The following is a 17,075-nucleotide window of genomic DNA, read 5'->3' as shown; positions in this document are numbered from 1 at the left end:
TACAATTGACAGATTTTTGAATGGAGTTTGGCATTTTCGCCACACGAGAACTTCCCGTATCGGGGCTTTAACTCTATTGAACCCTATCCAACCTGTTGAGGAAGCAGTTTTCCCCATAGCCTCGCAGTGGGCGCTGGTGTTTCAATGTTTCACACGCACAACAATTTAAATATAGGCTAGGTAGGCCTAAACATTTGAATAATAACGTATAGTCTAGGCTACCACTATTACAACTACTACTACTAGCCTATTACAACTACAAGATGCCAGGCCCGATATGACCCGTACCTTTGTATGGAGAGAAATCACACCAAACTCCATTCATAAGTCTGCCAATTTAATGTTTCTTTGGTTATTGTCATACATAGCCTACATACTGTACCTGGTAGAACAAAACTTAATTAAAAATAAGTCATTCGTTATTATCACCAAAACAGCACTTAAAATCTCAACTGTTAGAATTGGTTGGCTTCTTTTCTCACCTAACTTATTCCAACAAAAACAGTGGAGGGCGGTATAGTGTAACAATCTGCCAACTTACCGATGTCCTCCTTTAAAACACTTCTTTAAAAAAAATCTTCTTTTAGTATCTTGTATTTTGTTTTTTATAATTCTTTTTTCTCCTATATTGCTCACATTTTCTTATTTATTGTTAGTGTTATTATTACGCTAGAACATATTAAGTAGAAATGTATGAATGAAAAGATGAAAAAAATGGATTACAGCATTAAAAGCATGTACAAAATAGCAGCAGTAGAAGCAGCAGAACTTATTGAGAGAAAAAAAGAATGAAAAATATGTATCATATGAGAATATACCAAAGAATATGAAATATGTGGTGTAGGAAATGACTGAAAATTATATACCAAAAAAAAAATACAAAAAAACCATCAATATACTATATTTGCAATGATGAAAATGCCAAGAACTGGCCTTGTCTGACCTGAAGAAAGCATCTTTATTTATTCAAAAGCATTGATTTATTGATAGCCATCACAAAGCTGACAAATGACAGCTGACAGTGTCTTCCACTTGAAAACAGCATATCAGTGATTCAGTGTTTTTACACATGGGTTAACTGCAAGTGGCATGATACAAAGGACTAGTTGATTTTGACCAAGAAGATGCATTGGTTGATCCACAGATCTGTCCCAAGGGCTGACAGTCTGCAGTGTCTCAGTGCTGCAAAATAAGAACGTAAAACACACGTTTACAATAGAAGAATTGATCCCTACTAGGGTTTAACTGATATGGCCGATACGGAATACCATTTCTGTATTGAAGCTGCCGAGAGCTGATATTTTATACCGATACTCAGTATCAATATCCAAAATATTACTAGTATTTCCCCTAGATTTGTTTTGTTGTCAGGGTGGAAAAACCTCTGAAACAGCATTTAGACCATCATGGGACACTAAAACTCTCCATCAACTCTCCATTAACTGTTTTAATGAGGGCAAATGAGAGTCAAATCACTAAAAAAATTTAAAATAAAATAAAAAAAAATTGTTGGTCTGTTTTGTGAATGAATCAAAATTGATTTTAAGTAATTCAAACTTAAATTAAGTTAATTGATCAGTAAGTTAATCAACATAATTTCAAAAATGTATACAAACAGAACTCAAATAAATTGCATTAATTAATTTAAATGTATGCAATTTGTGCCCATAATGCCAATGTACCCCAAATGTGTTTTATTAGTGTCCCAATGACTAATTTCCATCAAACTGAAGTTATTAAACTATACATTATCTGGTTAGAGGGTCAATGTTCAGGACTACTGCATTAAAAACAAAAAATATCCTTAAACGCCAACAGTTATAAAACCACATCTTGACTTATGTATAGAAGAGAAGTGTAACATAGTGTACCTTAAAATCCCACAGCACCATGGCTCCATCCAGACCCACACTGCTGTACTTCTCCACGCTGGCTTTCTCCCCAGATACAACACACAGCTGGCTGCAGGACACAACAGGCCACATACACACATTCATGTCCAGCCTCTCTGTATATACATAGTCACACAGTATAGAGGCTTTGCAGTTGTGTTAGAACTGTCCAATCAACCACAGCTGGCACCATCATGGAGGTCCACTGGAAAATTGGCTGTACGCAAGGTACAGGTCAATGGTTAAATGAGAGATTCCTGAAATGATTGGCGTAATGTGGATCCATTCAGTAATTAATTAATCCATTCATTCTTTTTCCATAACCACTTAGCTCTCACTTAGCACTCCTAGCTCTATTCTTAGCTCTAGTCTCTCCTCCAAAACACTGAGTTGTAGCTTGAGAGGAGTCAGCAGTTAACCTGAACAAACTGTTAGCTAGCAAACTAGCCAGCAGGCATATTTAGCAAAGACACTGATGTTAATGTTAACATGAAACTACTAGCCATTAACACTAGCTTCTACTAGATATGTTAACTAGTGTGCAAATCAGATTTGTTTACAAGACAGTGATGGTTAGCTGACCAGATACTATGGTTAGCTAGCTAACAAGCTGACATTATTGTAACACAAAATTGATCAGATTTAGTTGTGCTGTTCAGCTCCCAGTCAAAAACAGCCGAGAAATTAACAATGTCTGTTCAATTCTGTTGATACAGAGAAGTTGTACATTTAGAATCTCAATCAGCTGTTCACAGAGCTGAAGACCTCCAATATGGCCACCAGAGGGTGACTTATGTCATCTGAAAGCCCTCTTTACATAGTTATGCTCCCCTATGAAAACAATTGAGACACCTAAAACATGATGAAGATACTAGTACCCCATAAGCCAGTGGTTTTCAAAGTGGGGTCCTGGTGCCCCCAGAGGTCCTGGAGGGGATTCTAGGGGTCTAGATCTACAATTCAATACTAAATCAACAACACACATCTTCACATATGGGTCCCTGAGACAAGATGTTATCCTACTGGGACTAATATGATTATGTGTCTATCTGGGGGTCCAAATGTTTGAGAACCGCTGAGTCAAACTGTATCCATAATATAGGCTACGATTGTGTATTCAGGGCAACAGTGGAGCGTCTTACGTGATGCTATTCTGGTGCAGGGTGGCCAGCTCGTTGCTGTCATCCTCAGTTGCCTTCTTGTCCAGGTTGCGGAAGTGTTGCATGGCTGACATGCTGCCCTTGGAAGTCTGCTTGGGGATGTCCAGCTTCTTTACGAACTCCAGAGCGCCGGGGCCCTTATAGGTGAACTGGTAGGGGCAGCAGTCATGGCCCTGACACACAAGGATGAAGGATATTGGTACCAAGAATTATATCTACCCGTCTTTTTTTGTGTTTTTCAGAAAAGAAAACAACATCCAAATGATAGTTGGTTATCAGCCACAGTGGTTTTTTAGGGTAAACAAACCAAGCAGCCACATTGAAAAACTGAGCAGCATTTGACTGTGGATGATATTTATTTGCCACCCTGGTTACTGAATCAATAGAGGACATTAAAAATGGCCGTGGAAGGATATCTAAATGGAGGAGGATGGCACAAGTAATTGTCTTGTCTCTAGTAATTTGCTCTAGTAATTTGGTCAGAATATATTAGGGTCATCTCTTGCACATACTGCAATAGACCTCATGCTTGAAGGACACACACACACACATAGTGCAGGTGCTAGTTACCGCGGCCACAATCTCAGTAGGGCTGACATAGAGCACGCTCAGTAGAGGCAGACGGTCAGTGGTCAGCTGGGTCACCCTGAAGAGACAGAGGTCAGAAAGGTCACTTCATGTCATCATCAAACCATCTGATATATATGGACTAAACCGAAGATGAACATGTAACATTCAAAGCACAGTAACACTTGATGTTTATAACAGTTGAACAAGAGTTTCATAACAGCTGTGTGGCATATTCATAAATATGATTAAATCTTGTTTTGACTGTTAACTTGAAGCCGGTGTATGTACACTGCAGTAAAATGACTAAAAATGTGTTTTGGGGTGCTAACAGAGTAGAGGTTTTCAATGGGAAACAGAGTGGGATTGTTTCAGGTTTCTATCAGGAAAGTCAGCAAGCAAAAGAAAAATAAACAAAAAGCAAACAGGCCTGGGTGAAAAAACTAAAGAAGAGAACCTGGAGCAATAAAGTGCTGCTGCTGGCCTGATAAGCTTTCTGAAGGGGCTGATTCATGTTGGAACTGGGAAAGACAGGCAGCTATCACATAACCGTGTTTGTGGAAGACACTTTGTCACAATTTACTTATTTTGCTCACAAACTGTAGCTAAAAAGAATTCATTAGCTATGTTTGCTTTAGCCATTTTATCAGTGTTAGCTACATTAGCTATGACTCATGTAGCTACCATGATAACTGAATGCCACTTAAGCTAACCTAGATGTATGGCTAAATATTAATAAGTTTAGTCAGCTATATGAATTGGGTTAGGTGGCATTCAACCTTGGCATTAGCCATTAAAAATTGTCTTGTTATATGCCCCACCCTTTCTTATATCCCACCTTTCCATGTGCTCCTCATCATCTTCTCTAGACTGTGATTTGCAGTTCAGTTAAATCAATTGTTAGTTATAGCTACCATTAGCTAGCTAGCTAGTTAGCTACATAGACTGCCATATTGTCTAATTGTATAAAGGTAATATGAGTTGAAACTTTAATGATTAAATTGGGTCATTGCAGCAGAAAATAGTAGGATACAGCATAGAATAACAGAAGATAAATACGAATAGAGCAAATGGGGATGTATATAAATATATGCAACCAGCAATTTCAACACATTAACATGTTAGTAGAAATAGAAAAAAGTATGGGTTCCAGCATTAACAGGATATGCAAAATAGCACAAGTAGTATCAGTATGTAGCAGCAGAACTTACTATGCCAGAAAAACAATGTGTGTTAGGAATTATTAGAAGTTACCTAAAGTACAATGATGATACAGTAATAAACAAAATGTGTCTAAAAGAGCATTTTGCTCACTGATATACATTAACCATCTGAAGTGGCTTGGCTGCAGTACTCACTCTTTCCCCTGGGCGGCATCAGCCACAGTCACACTGCTGTTGTGGGCCACCCAGGCCAGCTGGTCTCCAGTGGGGGAGAAGGAGACGCTGTGCACCCAGCCTCCACAATCCTTATGCTCCAGCAGCAACTCCCCAAAAGGCATCTTGGCCCCCCAGGCTGTTGGGCCAGGCTTGTCCTCGATGTCCTTGATGTAGGCTGAGAAAATCCTGAGAGGCACATGATGGAGATCTGTTAGTGGGCAGCATTTTATAGTGGAAGAATCACTGTTTTTATTGCCCCCATACACAATTTCTATTACATTCAATACAGGGAGAATCAGTCACAAAAAAATAGCAACAATAAAATAGGAAATTATCCACTTTTGTCAAATTTGTGAAGAATTACTAACAATAAAACTAAAGCAAATGCGTGGTTAGTGGTCATGCTATTCAACACTCTTCCTTTAAACAGACACAGTAAAGAACTTGCTAATATAAATGGACAGACAGATCATCACTATCATCAATAGAAATTATTTATAAGTTTGAGAAAATAAAATGACATACTGTAAATTGAACAGAAATTGACATAGATGCAGTATGTTCCCTTTAAAATAAAGGGTGCAAAAAAGAATATTTACTAACTGATAGCAATTGATGGAAGATGCTGGCCTCGCCATTGACAGGATGAGATCCATACAAACTTTTTTTTGTAAACTATAATCATGATGTGACTGTGTTGTATTTTAAGATTAGTTGTGGAACCCGGATATCTTACAATGTTAAATGTTTCATAATCACGCATATGTTTATTATGTATAGAACACTTAGCACTTTTGCTTTTATCTCCTCCATATGTAGCAGACAATATGAGTCTATCCTTTATACTCAGGAATAGGGCATATTTTAAGATATAAAGTTACAGTGTTAGATTAGGCTAAAGAACATGGGTAAATTGGGATTAGTTGGATTTACCCTATGCAGATTGGAGTTTTAGTTCTACAAACATTTTTGGAGGCAGAAATAATCTCATTGTTGGGCGGAGCCAAAGAACCACGGCTTTTCTGGCTAAGTAATATTAGACAGAAGCCCAGTGAAAAATAGAAGCTAATATTATGAAGCCTAGCACTCTGCTACTAAAAAAAAAAAAAAAAAATGTAATCTAGCCATACTGAGTTATCTAGGTTAGCTAGTTAGCCTAGCTGACCTACCAAGTTCAAACTAGCCATACTGGCCTATAGCTATCTAGGTAAGCTAGTTAGCTAGCTGCTGACCTTCAACATCATGAATGCCATGGTCATGAATGAATGAAAAAATAAGTCATTGCCATTTATGTTTTTATTAATTTTGATTTTGATTCTTCTTTGTCATTCAAGTTTGCCAGTTAGCTATCAGTCCATGGTATGATTTGTTTTGATGGAAATATACTTCCATAGCCAACTTGTGCTCAGGAAAACTGTGGTTCTTTGGCTCTGCCCACTGAGGTTTAACTCAACCAATGAGATTATTTCAGCCTCCAGAGCAGCTCTGCCTCCGAGAAATGTTTGTAGAGCTAAATCTCCAATGTGCTTACCCTCCACTACATCCCTGCTTTTGTGGTTGTCTGACCTGCAGTAGAGGTCTGCAGATCCGGCTGCCAGCAGGATGTTGTTGGGATGCCAGTCCAGACTCAGCACCGTGGAGCGAATGGCTTTCTTGATGTGTTTACTCAGCCACCTGGTGGGGGGCAAAAGGGTAAAAAACCACAACAGACTCCCAAAACTTGCATCCAAAACTTGTTACTTGAACAAACAGAATACATAATACAAGAATATGTAATAAATGTGTGTTTGTTTTGAGAATGAAAGCACACAATTTGAGTTGATTTGATCAGAGACCGGTTTTCTTCATGAAGCTCACCAATCGTTCTCCTTTTCAAAGTAGCAGACGGAGATGAGGCGAGCTCCGCTGCCCAGAGCGAACTTGTTCTCCAGCGGCGACCACTTCACACAGGTGGCAGCCCGGTTGATCCGCACCAGGACCAGGGTGGGCTTCCACACGCCGTCCTTCAGGGTCCAGACGTAGGCGTTCCGGTCAGCGGCACACGTCACTATGCGGTTGGACTCCGGTGCCCAGTCAATACCTGTGGACATGATTATTATTCTGCATTCACGTCATGTGGGAAAGACAGTAGGGCCGAGCTTCCTACTAGAAAATACTTTGGGAATTTGAAATTTCTTGAACTTACTGAATTCTGATGTCAACAAGAAGGAATAACCTGTAGTCAAGTGTGATTATGATATATTCCTTTCAAATAAAACCAACAAAATGAAGGATTTTCATCACATAAGTCATTTTGGCATCACAGCTCTCAACTACTTGCTGGATTTTTGACATTGTAATGCTTGTTTTGCTGTAAAACATGAACTCAAATGTCATCGCCACTAAGTTCATGTGTGGTAAGTGTGAAAAAGCTGATCAGGAGCAAGCAAAGTCTACCGAAAACTTAAATCATGATGATTGACACACCTTTTCAATGTTTTTTTCCCCATGGAACTTGAATGCAGCATCATGTACATTGGTCTTACTCTGTCTGCTACAGTTTTTCACTCAATTTTACAAAATTTTCACCCATTTCAGTCGGTTTTATTCAGTCAGTCCAACTGGAAACTTCGCTTCTCTCCTTTAGTCACTGTTGCAGTACCTGTGATTCGTCCGCTGTGCTCAGTCAGCTCATGGATCTTGGTCCATTCTTTGCCTTTCTTCTCATAGATGTTCACCATATTGTTGTTGGGGCTTACTGCAATCTCTGTGGGGAAATAGGTGTAGGTGCATCATTACAACACCATAATGTGGGGCATTATAATCACTTCATGATAGCAATATAATAATGTAGAATTAGTAACATGACGTATAACTGCTGACTTAAGCATGTAGTTGTACAAAAAGTGTATGTATTAGCAAACGCCAGCAGTGATCCTAGCTCTCGTTGGCATGAATGCACAGCACTGTTCACCCATAACTGTAATGCCGAGTGCACAAGCAGCAATGGAAGCCTGTAAATGCATACAGTATAGATCTGTCAGTCCACTTCCTGTATTGATAATCAGATTCACCGCAGTTCTCCAGGCAACGTTAATGGAATTAGAAGAGGGAGAAAATGCATCTGCGGGCTGCGAGAGAGTGTGGTCCCACCCAATATTGAACCCATAGGTTATGGAGGAGGCAGTGTGTGTGTGTGTGCCTATGCTCACACACTTTTATGCTTTCATATCTGCACATAAGTGTACGCATGCGTTTCTCCATGAGGAAATGCAGCCTGACTGGTTTGCACTTGCACCTACGCGTCCTGTCTTTGTTCCAGGCGTGGCAGGACAGCGGCTCCAGGCCAAAGCTGTAGAGCGACATGTCTGAACAGAGGCGGAGAGGCAAGCTGGAATGCGGCTGGCAGAGGAGCGTCTCGTCCGGGATCGGCTGCAAATCTGCTGCTGCAGGTTCAGGAATGACAGGAGGGAGAGGGAGAGAGAGACGCTCCGTTAGGAAAGACGATTTTATGCAGACGACGCAGCGCTATTTGCTTGTTTTTGAGTGAAGAAGTCGTGGAGTCGTACTGTTTGATTTGTGAGGTTTTCACAATTTTTCCACAATAATTTCATCTTCAAATCTTTTCTCCTGCAGTTAGTGATCATCATTAAGTAAACAACCCAACCAAAAAGCATTGATTTATGCTTTTTTCTCCTTAAAAGACCCCATCCTGACATAACTTACACCAGTTTGATGCTATTTACTACTCTGTCTACTAGGAATTGTGATCATAAAGCCTAAGAAACTCATAAACTTTACTCCACAAATTAAAAGGTGGGTCACCTAACTTAAAGTGGCTTTACCCTCCACTACATCCCTGCCTGTAATTCATTGTTAGCTCAGTGAGTAGATAACAGTGGACCTTTATCAGGTGTGGTGCAAACTTGTGCAAACATGCTTTGATTGTTACCATGCAGTGTTTTTCCCTGTTCCCTAAGGATAACTCAGTCCTGACTGAAGGAAAACAAGTTTTTGAATACAAAACCCAAGGCTTTTACATTGCTGTTTTACATCTGGCCAAGGAGAATCTGCTGCTGAATCCCTTTGGGAAGATTCCAGTAAGACATCAGACTGGTCTGTACATGGCAGTACATTCCAGCCATGACTTTTAAGCACTAAGGATCACCTGACAAGAAGCACCCTCCATTAGACAGACTGGACTGCTTTGGAATAGAATATGAGACTTAGTGTAACTCGATATAGGCTAGAAGGAAATCCTAAACCAGCTCCAGCAGAGACCAAACACTGACTGAACTGATTAGATGTGATAAAAAAAAGAAACAATGACAAAAGGTAGCGTCATAACTTACCTTTGCTGTGTTGCTTCCTTGTGCAAGTGATGGTGGTGATGGATGGAAGGCTGTATTCGCGGACTCTGGGCAGTCGACACGAACGGAGCTGTGCAGTCTGACTTGGGGGAAGGAAGTGGCTGAGGTATTATGGGAGGCAGGGAGAAAAGAGGTGGGTGTGTCCGCTCAGAGCTGTTGCGCAAGAATCTGGAAGGAGGGAAGACGAGTCAGAGTGATAGCTCTTCAGTTGGTTGGACAAGTTAGGAATTGTGCGTTCATATCACTGCATGCTTTTCATTGTGTTGCAGGGGTGTAGTGATGGATAAAATGTAGACTAAGCCATGACCTCCTGTCAGTGATCATCATAAAGCAAACAGCCACCAATGTATAAAAAAATATATATTTTCAGAAAAGCATTCATTTATGTTTTTTTCCCCCATCCTCATGTAACTTACATCAATTTGATACTACTTATTCTGATTTATCCTCTGAATTTTGGTCATAAAGCCTATTCTGTTCTGCAAATAAAAAGGTGGGTATATTGAGTTTTGGTTTCCTACTTTGAAAAGTACAAGTAGTCTATCTAGTTAATCAGAAATATTTCAGAAGTCTATTTTAAATGTATCTGTTTTATGCAGTGATACAGTGAAGTATTTGCTAAAGGTGATGAAGAGTTGAGTCACATGTAAAAAAAAGTATTTGATAGAAACGACTCGTTGGCAAGTGAATATACTGAATCTGATTCTGCACAATAAAGTTATAGCATTGTTTGATTCATTTCAAAGGGTGGATGTAACAGACAGTTTTCAAAATGTATTTCTAGCTTGTGAAAGAGTAGGGTTCAGCTGATATGGGTTTTTGAAGGCCAATATCGATACATTTTCAGATTGATATGTTGCCAATATTCAATATCTTTAAATATGAACATGTCATTTTTACAGGGTAGCTCCTACTGGCTACTAGAGAGCGATGCCAAACATTGATTTTTCCGCAAAAATGGCAATGTCAGGGGTTGTAAGCCTATTCTTCCTATCATGGCTGACCTGACTGATGATGATGAATATTTCATCTCTTGTGATGGAATAATGGCAAACAAGACTTTACCTTTGTTTACAGAACATTATCAAATGTGTAGGGACCGATATGGGTTTCTGAAGATTGATACTGACACCAATTCATCATCTTTAAATTTGACCATTTTCATGCAGAAAAATCCCACAAATTCCCAAGTATTCAGTGTTTCCCCCAGTTTTGTATTCTTGTCAGGGTGAAAAGGCCTCTGAAACAGCATTTAGAGCATCATGGGACACAATACTCCAAAATATATACATACATATTCATCCACACTTGTATGGAATCCAATCAAAATGCTGCATTAGAATCAAGTCAGGTTAAGGGACAACCAGTGTAGTGTTGAACAATTCTACATTAAATATGTAATCAATCAAACTGCATCATATCTATCATATCAGAGGTGGACCACACCACACTATAGCCCTTTATCACATGCATGTCTCAAAGGACTTTACAGATAATGAGCCCAACTACAACTAACTGATCAAAGTTCAAGTTTGTTTAATTATAGCCTTTATCTCCATATAGCCCTTTATCACTTTGGTATAATCAAAAGACTCCATGAAATGGAATTCAGAACTCACTTCATGACATCTGGCTCTCATAAAAAAGGAAATACGTGAGTTGAATAATGAGAATGAGTTCATTTGGTGAACCAGCCAAATGTCCAACAGCAGCACTGACTCACAGTATTTGAGGATGTGGGAAGAGCAAATAAAGAAGCAGTGATTTAAATGGATTGTGGTCCAACAGATTTTATCACCATGCTTACTGTAATTTGCTTTTTTTTTTTTTTTTCTCAATCGCTAGCATGCTAAAGATGAACAAACAGAATTCAAGCTTGTTACCTCCGCCAAGGAGGTTATGTTTTCGGTGCCGTTTGTTTGTTTGTCTGTTTGTTTGTCTGTTAGCAGGATTACGGAAAAACTACTGGCCCGATTTTCATGAAACTTCGTGGAAGGGTGTATCATGGGCCAAGGAAGAACCCATTAAATTTTGGAGCAGATCCGGATCCGACTCACGAACAAGCAATAACAGCACGAACCTTGGCGGAGGTCTTCGCTCTCCGAGTGCCCTTCTAGTTAAGTGATGTGAATCAAAATGTTACGCCGCTAAGAGCGGGGGCCTATACTACGAAGCAGGATTTGGGGTTAGCGAGGTAACTTCAGGTTTAACCCTGGCTTTTCGGTCTCACGAAGGTGGTTCACTTTTAACCGGGGTAGATCACCATGGTAACTTATGCTGCACGGCTAACCTGCTCCGGAGCAGGTTAAGTTCAGGGTATCGGATCAAAACGTATGAAAGGCCCGCCTTCTGACCAATCAGCTCTCTGGAAACAGGGAGTCACCATTCCTACAGGATCCCGATATGGACAAATATACAAATGAAAATCCCAATAAAAAACTGAAAACTGCTATTTTTGAATGAACAGACAGTAAGAACTGCTGTTCGCAGGGCGACGTGTTTACAGACCAGTAGAATCACGTTGTTTTCCATGATAACTTATTATATCGGAGATATAGCAGGTAGGCTACTTAACTGACCATATTATTAATGGATTAAAGTTACTGTTGCATATATTAATTGCGCTGACTTTATTTAATTGGATTCCCAACAGTGTTTGGTTCAATGTCGGCTATTCATATTCCATTACCGCAGCCCTGAAGAACATGAGGCCGACTTTATGAATAGAAAATCTTTTTACAGCCTCAATGTGTCCACAAACTATTTTATCAATGGAAAATGTGCCCACTGTGTCCTAATGACGGGGCAGTTCCTCCAGTAATCCTCTCTAGCCTTGGAAGCAGAAACAACTTTTACTTTTCGCGGTTATGTTTTGTAATGCTGACAGTTATTCATTATAAGAATTTGTTCTTCTTGAGAGAAGAACCCAATGTTAGTAGCTATCCATTTCTTTCCAATACCCATGTTGAAAATGTCAGCAGGAAATATTAGGGCTTATATCATCCTGTAATTAGGTCTATTGTCTATGGCTTTTATTGTTTGATTAGCCTATTTTATTATTTTCGCCTATTTTTAGGCTATTACTTATTTTTAAGTTTTTTGCGCTTATATTCTATGTCCTTTTCCCCGCTGAATCATATTACTTTTGCTGCGCAACAATCTAATTTCCCCACGTGGATCAATAGTTTCATCTTATCTTATCCGAATTGTCTGATCTGGATCTGTCCATGTTGCAAGTGATTGGCTATTTGTTACAAACCCCGCCTCTTTCATGTGAACGCGCTCATAGCTGGATAGGTAAATCCTGGGTTGACAGAGCCAGTTGATAACCGGCAACGTGAGACCGATTATCAGGATCGCCAATGTTAGGTTTAGTGAAGCCGGGCCCCGTTCCATAAAGCGCGCTAAGAAAAGTGGGGATTAAAATCCAAAACCTGACATGAATGAACCTAACAAATCAGTCGGGGCTAAAGCGGTTCCATAAAGCTCAATTCAAGTTCACACAATCAGACTAATTCAAGACAGGTTCAAGAAGTCAAGATAATTGCGTGTGCACGCCATTCTTAAGCAGCCCGAGAGGTCGATCATGGATCAAATCGATACACCATGGCAAAAAGCAACGGTAAAGAGAGAGCGGAGATGTTCACGGCCACCGAGCGGCGCTTATTAGTAGAAATATATGAAGAAATGAAACATAATAACCAAAAAAGGTAATACAGCTGCCATAAACAAAACAAGAGAGAAAGCCTGGCAAGAAATTGCTGATCAATTGAATGCGTAAGTAGCAACTAAGTTAAAATGTAATAAAATATTTTGATACAACCAAATTAAATCTTGGGCACAATGCATTCAAACAGTTAGTAAGAACAGAAAACCTGTAGGTTATTAAAATATCTTAAACAAGAATACATAGATATTAAGCCTCAAGGCTGCAAATGTATACATGTTCACTCGTTTAATATATACGTAGGGGTTAAAGTGGGTCGGAACGATCCGGAACGGCGTTCCGGCATCTTCGATTACACTGACAGCGCACGAGACGAGACAGAGCAGCACCGTGTTATTCAGACCATCTGAATAGCGAGAAATATACACAAATCTATTATATTGTATTCCCATGCATGGTGCTCAGAGTAATCTCAGTCAGTGGCTCTTCTGCGTCTCTCCCTCTCCTCTCGCGCCGTGCGCACGCAGGCAGGAGTGAGAGTGAGTTGCTATGGTTATGGGGACGCTCTGTGTCTGTCGCTCTGAAACTTTCTCGCGATTCCCAATAATAGGTTTTTAGGTTAGTATGCCTATGCAAAATCATGAATGTAAGCACCTCAATGCTGAAATCTAGTAATATAACATAATTTTACATTTTTGGTTAACATTATACAGGGTTGCTGTTTCTTGACTTAATCCAAGAGGTTAGGTGATGCAGGAAATTTGTTTTAAATTACTGTAATGAATGTGGGGTTTGTTCTTAGTTAGCAGGAAAACACTGCTATTAATGCCAGAGCCTTTGAATAATCACAATGCAATAATGTACAGTACAAAAAGGTAATCTTTATTAAATAGACAAATATATGAGCGACTTCATAAAATGGCGAGGGGTCTACAAACAATTAGGGGCAACTAGCCACGCTAGGATAATCAAAAGCTTCCACGGAGTTGAAAGGCACTACACACAGGGCTAGACTCTAGCTTAAGGCACACCACTCGAACACGGCACGCTGGCACCCTCTAAACTGGAGGCACTGCAAATATCACCCAAACGACACTGCACAGGCACTGCACTACACAACCATCACCACTTTAAAGTGGAACGAGATGAATATCCCGCCTATGGGCTTGCCGTTACCCCTCCCTCATCTGTTCTCCCTCCCCACGCTATTAAAAACAGACCTACCTACACACATACACACATACAGGAATACACAATATTTTTATGCGTGTATGGCTACTTAGCTCGCCCGCTCGGCGAGACCCTCCCCCGGGGTCTGAGCTTGAGACGCCGTCCAACTCCCCGGGGAAACGGCTTCGCTGGACGGCGTAGACAGAGTTCAGCCGGCGTCAGTGACACCCCACACGGCAAGAAGTAACACTCAGGGAGCGGTGGCGGCTACGGCACTCTTCTATGGTCCCGGCCCTAACTTTCTACAGGAGGCAGCAGACCTCCCCTCCTAACACAGGAACAGCTAACCACCTGCTCTCGCTGTCTTCATCGCCGGCAGTCCTAAATGACTGCGAACGATACCCTCCCTCCCAAAAGAGTGCCGAACCGCAGCAACAACAGGCTTCCCCCAAATGCGGCGTCTGCCCAGTCTTTTGTCTGCTTAGTGTCCCTCCCGCCTCGCAATCAGTCCCACCTGTATTCACTTCAATCAATCGGTCAGTCCATACACATTACGTCACTAATTGTGAGTCCCACAGCTCATTCACATCACATTACTATTTTTTTCTGACCCCCACACCAATTATACCCCCCCCCCCCCAGAAACAGGGTTCCCCCACCTGCCAAATCCCACTGTATATACGTATACATATATATACGTATTATGTGTATTTGATGAATGATTTCAACAAATGAAACTTTTTTTAATGCGGGGCAACAACAGCAACAACTTGAGTGGGGAGAAAAGAACGTGGCAGCAAGTGAAAACTAAATATAAAAATATTGTTCAGAATGGTAAGTATGCCTATAGTCTATATAAGCATAATCAGCTTGATGCTAGAACTGTCCAATCTCATGATGTTTATTAATTGCAGCTGCAAAAAAGAAGAGTGATGTTGCTGGCACCGGGGGAGGGGGGGGGGGGGGGGAAGGGGGAGGGGCACCACCAGCACACTTAACTCCTGCAGAGGAGCTGGCCTTGGAGCTGAACAGGGGGAGGCCAGTCATTGAGGGAATAGAGGGGGGAACAGCGTCTGAATCCATGCCACCTAGTACTCATCAATGAAAGGACACGCCATGACTGATAAAGAATGACACATGGGTTGAGGTCCTTATTTATAGACCTTTACTGTATTGATTGAAAAACCATACACCCACTAAACACATCTAAGTTTACTTTTTGACATTGTTTTAAATGTATTAACCAATACATTTTTAAACATGGTTTCCTATCGGGCAAATAGAGGATAGAGGCATATGGATTAAGATACTACATTTCTGGTCAATATAATTTTTTGCAATTGTACTGTTAACTATTTATGTAGCTATTGTCATTCTATTGGGGTAATTTAGATTGAGACATATTTTATGTAACATAAGCCTAAACGTTTGATATCACCATATAATTAAACACGTAGGTCTATATCTTATCATTGTATAATTTATTTAATTTATTATTTATTATTTATTTAAGTTGATTTTCTATGAACTTTAATTTTTCGACTGGTAGTGGTTAATACAGTAAAATAATATGCCCGAAAGTCAGTGGTAAAATCATGGCTTTCCGGTCGGGTAAGTGTTACAGGAACTCTGGTTAAGCAACAACTCAGGCTTAGCCTGACAGTTAGCCTGCCCCGGACCAGGTTAGTTTCCCAGCATAAGTTGCCATAGTAACTGAGCTTGAACTATGTTGAACTTGCTTTATGGAACCTAATCAACTGCAAATGAGTCAGACTAACCGAAAGAAGCCTGGCTTATTTGGTAAACTCGCTTTATGGAACAGGGCCCCGGCTAACTCAAACATACCCTGACTTTGTTTAACTTGCTTCGTAGTATAGGCCCCTGGATGGGTAAGCTTCACTTCACAGGAGGAGAGGAGTAGAAGGATTTGGGGAATTTCTCATAGGCAGAGGTAGATTTATCTCTTGATTTATCTGAATAGCTTGGGCTTTGTCAGACCCATTTCCTTAGGCTACCTCAGGTGATACACAGGCAAATTTTTAGGGCAAAATTTCACTGAAAACAATGTAGCAGTTTGAAACCTAGCCTAGCTTGATCGGACAGCAAGTTTTGCTGGCAAGGTTTCAACATCAACCAATCAGAGACAAGAAAATTGGTCAGGTGACCTGTCCTCTGCCCAAAATATTGTCAAAATGGTCCAACTGCTACTAAATAGTAAACACAGCTAGGAAAGCTGTGATTCTTTTTGTAGAACGTTTAATCTAGCAAGCTAGCTAGCTAGCCTATAATACACGTTATGAAATTCCAGTGGTTAACCTTGATAAAATGATTAAATTATTAAATTTTCAGTAGAAAAGAGAAGGCCAGGATAACAGTAATGGCAGCAGTTTGTTGTTTCATTCATTTTCACTCCTCCAACTGTCAAATTTGTCAGTTACTCTCTTACCCTCTTTTCCCATTGCCCAGTTGCTCATACTCAATGCCCATTGCCGGCATATTTTTCCCCAAATTTGCCCAAAAAATTTGCCGGTGTATCATCAGCTAAGGTTAAATCCATCATTTAACTTAAAAAAGTCATTTTCATGTCATAGGGCCTTTAAACCCTTCCGGTTTGGCAGGTTTGTAGCCCAAATAGCCTCAAGGTGTCACGGAGGCAAAGTCCCTGTACCTAATATTATTTGCCAACAAAACTTCCAAACCTCCTTAAACAAATAAATTGCATTTCTGGGTAAAAGCGGAGCAATGACTGATGAGTGACAAGATGTTATTATTTGATAATTTTGATAAATTCTTAGTCGGTCACCAAACTATCAGCTTAGAGGGAACATTGGTCCTCCTGAATGCAATTGATATGATTTTTTTTTTTTTGTAGATATGGCTTCCAAATGAAT

General features: G+C 40.2%; 1 protein-coding gene across 1 annotated transcript; it reads right to left on the bottom strand.

Annotated features, from left to right (window-relative positions):
* Window positions 1–903: 903 nt before the first annotated feature.
* Window positions 904–9,441, bottom strand: LOC139928726 (actin-related protein 2/3 complex subunit 1A-A). Its single transcript, XM_071921367.1, has 10 exons — window positions 9,330–9,441; window positions 8,280–8,423; window positions 7,640–7,744; window positions 6,856–7,078; window positions 6,565–6,672; window positions 4,978–5,184; window positions 3,623–3,698; window positions 3,035–3,225; window positions 1,872–1,962; window positions 904–1,182 (listed from the first exon to the last, which is right to left on the bottom strand). The coding sequence occupies exons 2-10, from the start codon at window positions 8,341–8,343 to the stop codon at window positions 1,177–1,179; spliced, it is 1,071 nt and encodes a 356-aa protein (XP_071777468.1). The 5' UTR covers window positions 8,344–8,423; window positions 9,330–9,441; the 3' UTR covers window positions 904–1,176.
* Between the last annotated feature and the right edge of the window lie 7,634 nt (window positions 9,442–17,075).

The sequence above is a fragment of the Centroberyx gerrardi genome, chromosome 7 (assembly GCF_048128805.1).
Source record: "Centroberyx gerrardi isolate f3 chromosome 7, fCenGer3.hap1.cur.20231027, whole genome shotgun sequence".
NCBI classification, from domain to species: Eukaryota; Metazoa; Chordata; class Actinopteri; order Beryciformes; family Berycidae; genus Centroberyx; species Centroberyx gerrardi.
This window is presented reverse-complemented; position numbering and strand designations above follow the sequence as displayed.

What these genes read in the sequence shown, in the direction of transcription:
- LOC139928726 (XM_071921367.1), bottom strand. Translation starts at nt 8,343, where the DNA reads ATGTCGCTCTACAGCTTTGGCCTGGAGCCGCTGTCCTGCCACGCCTGG. An exon ending in CTGGAACAAAGACAGGACGC is followed by an intron (nt 7,745 to 8,279) that starts GTAGGTGCAAGT and finishes ATTTCCCCACAG; the next exon opens with AGATTGCAGTAAGCCCCAAC. An exon ending in CTACTGAGATTGTGGCCGCG is followed by an intron (nt 3,226 to 3,622) that starts GTAACTAGCACC and finishes CTTGTGTGTCAG; the next exon opens with GGCCATGACTGCTGCCCCTA.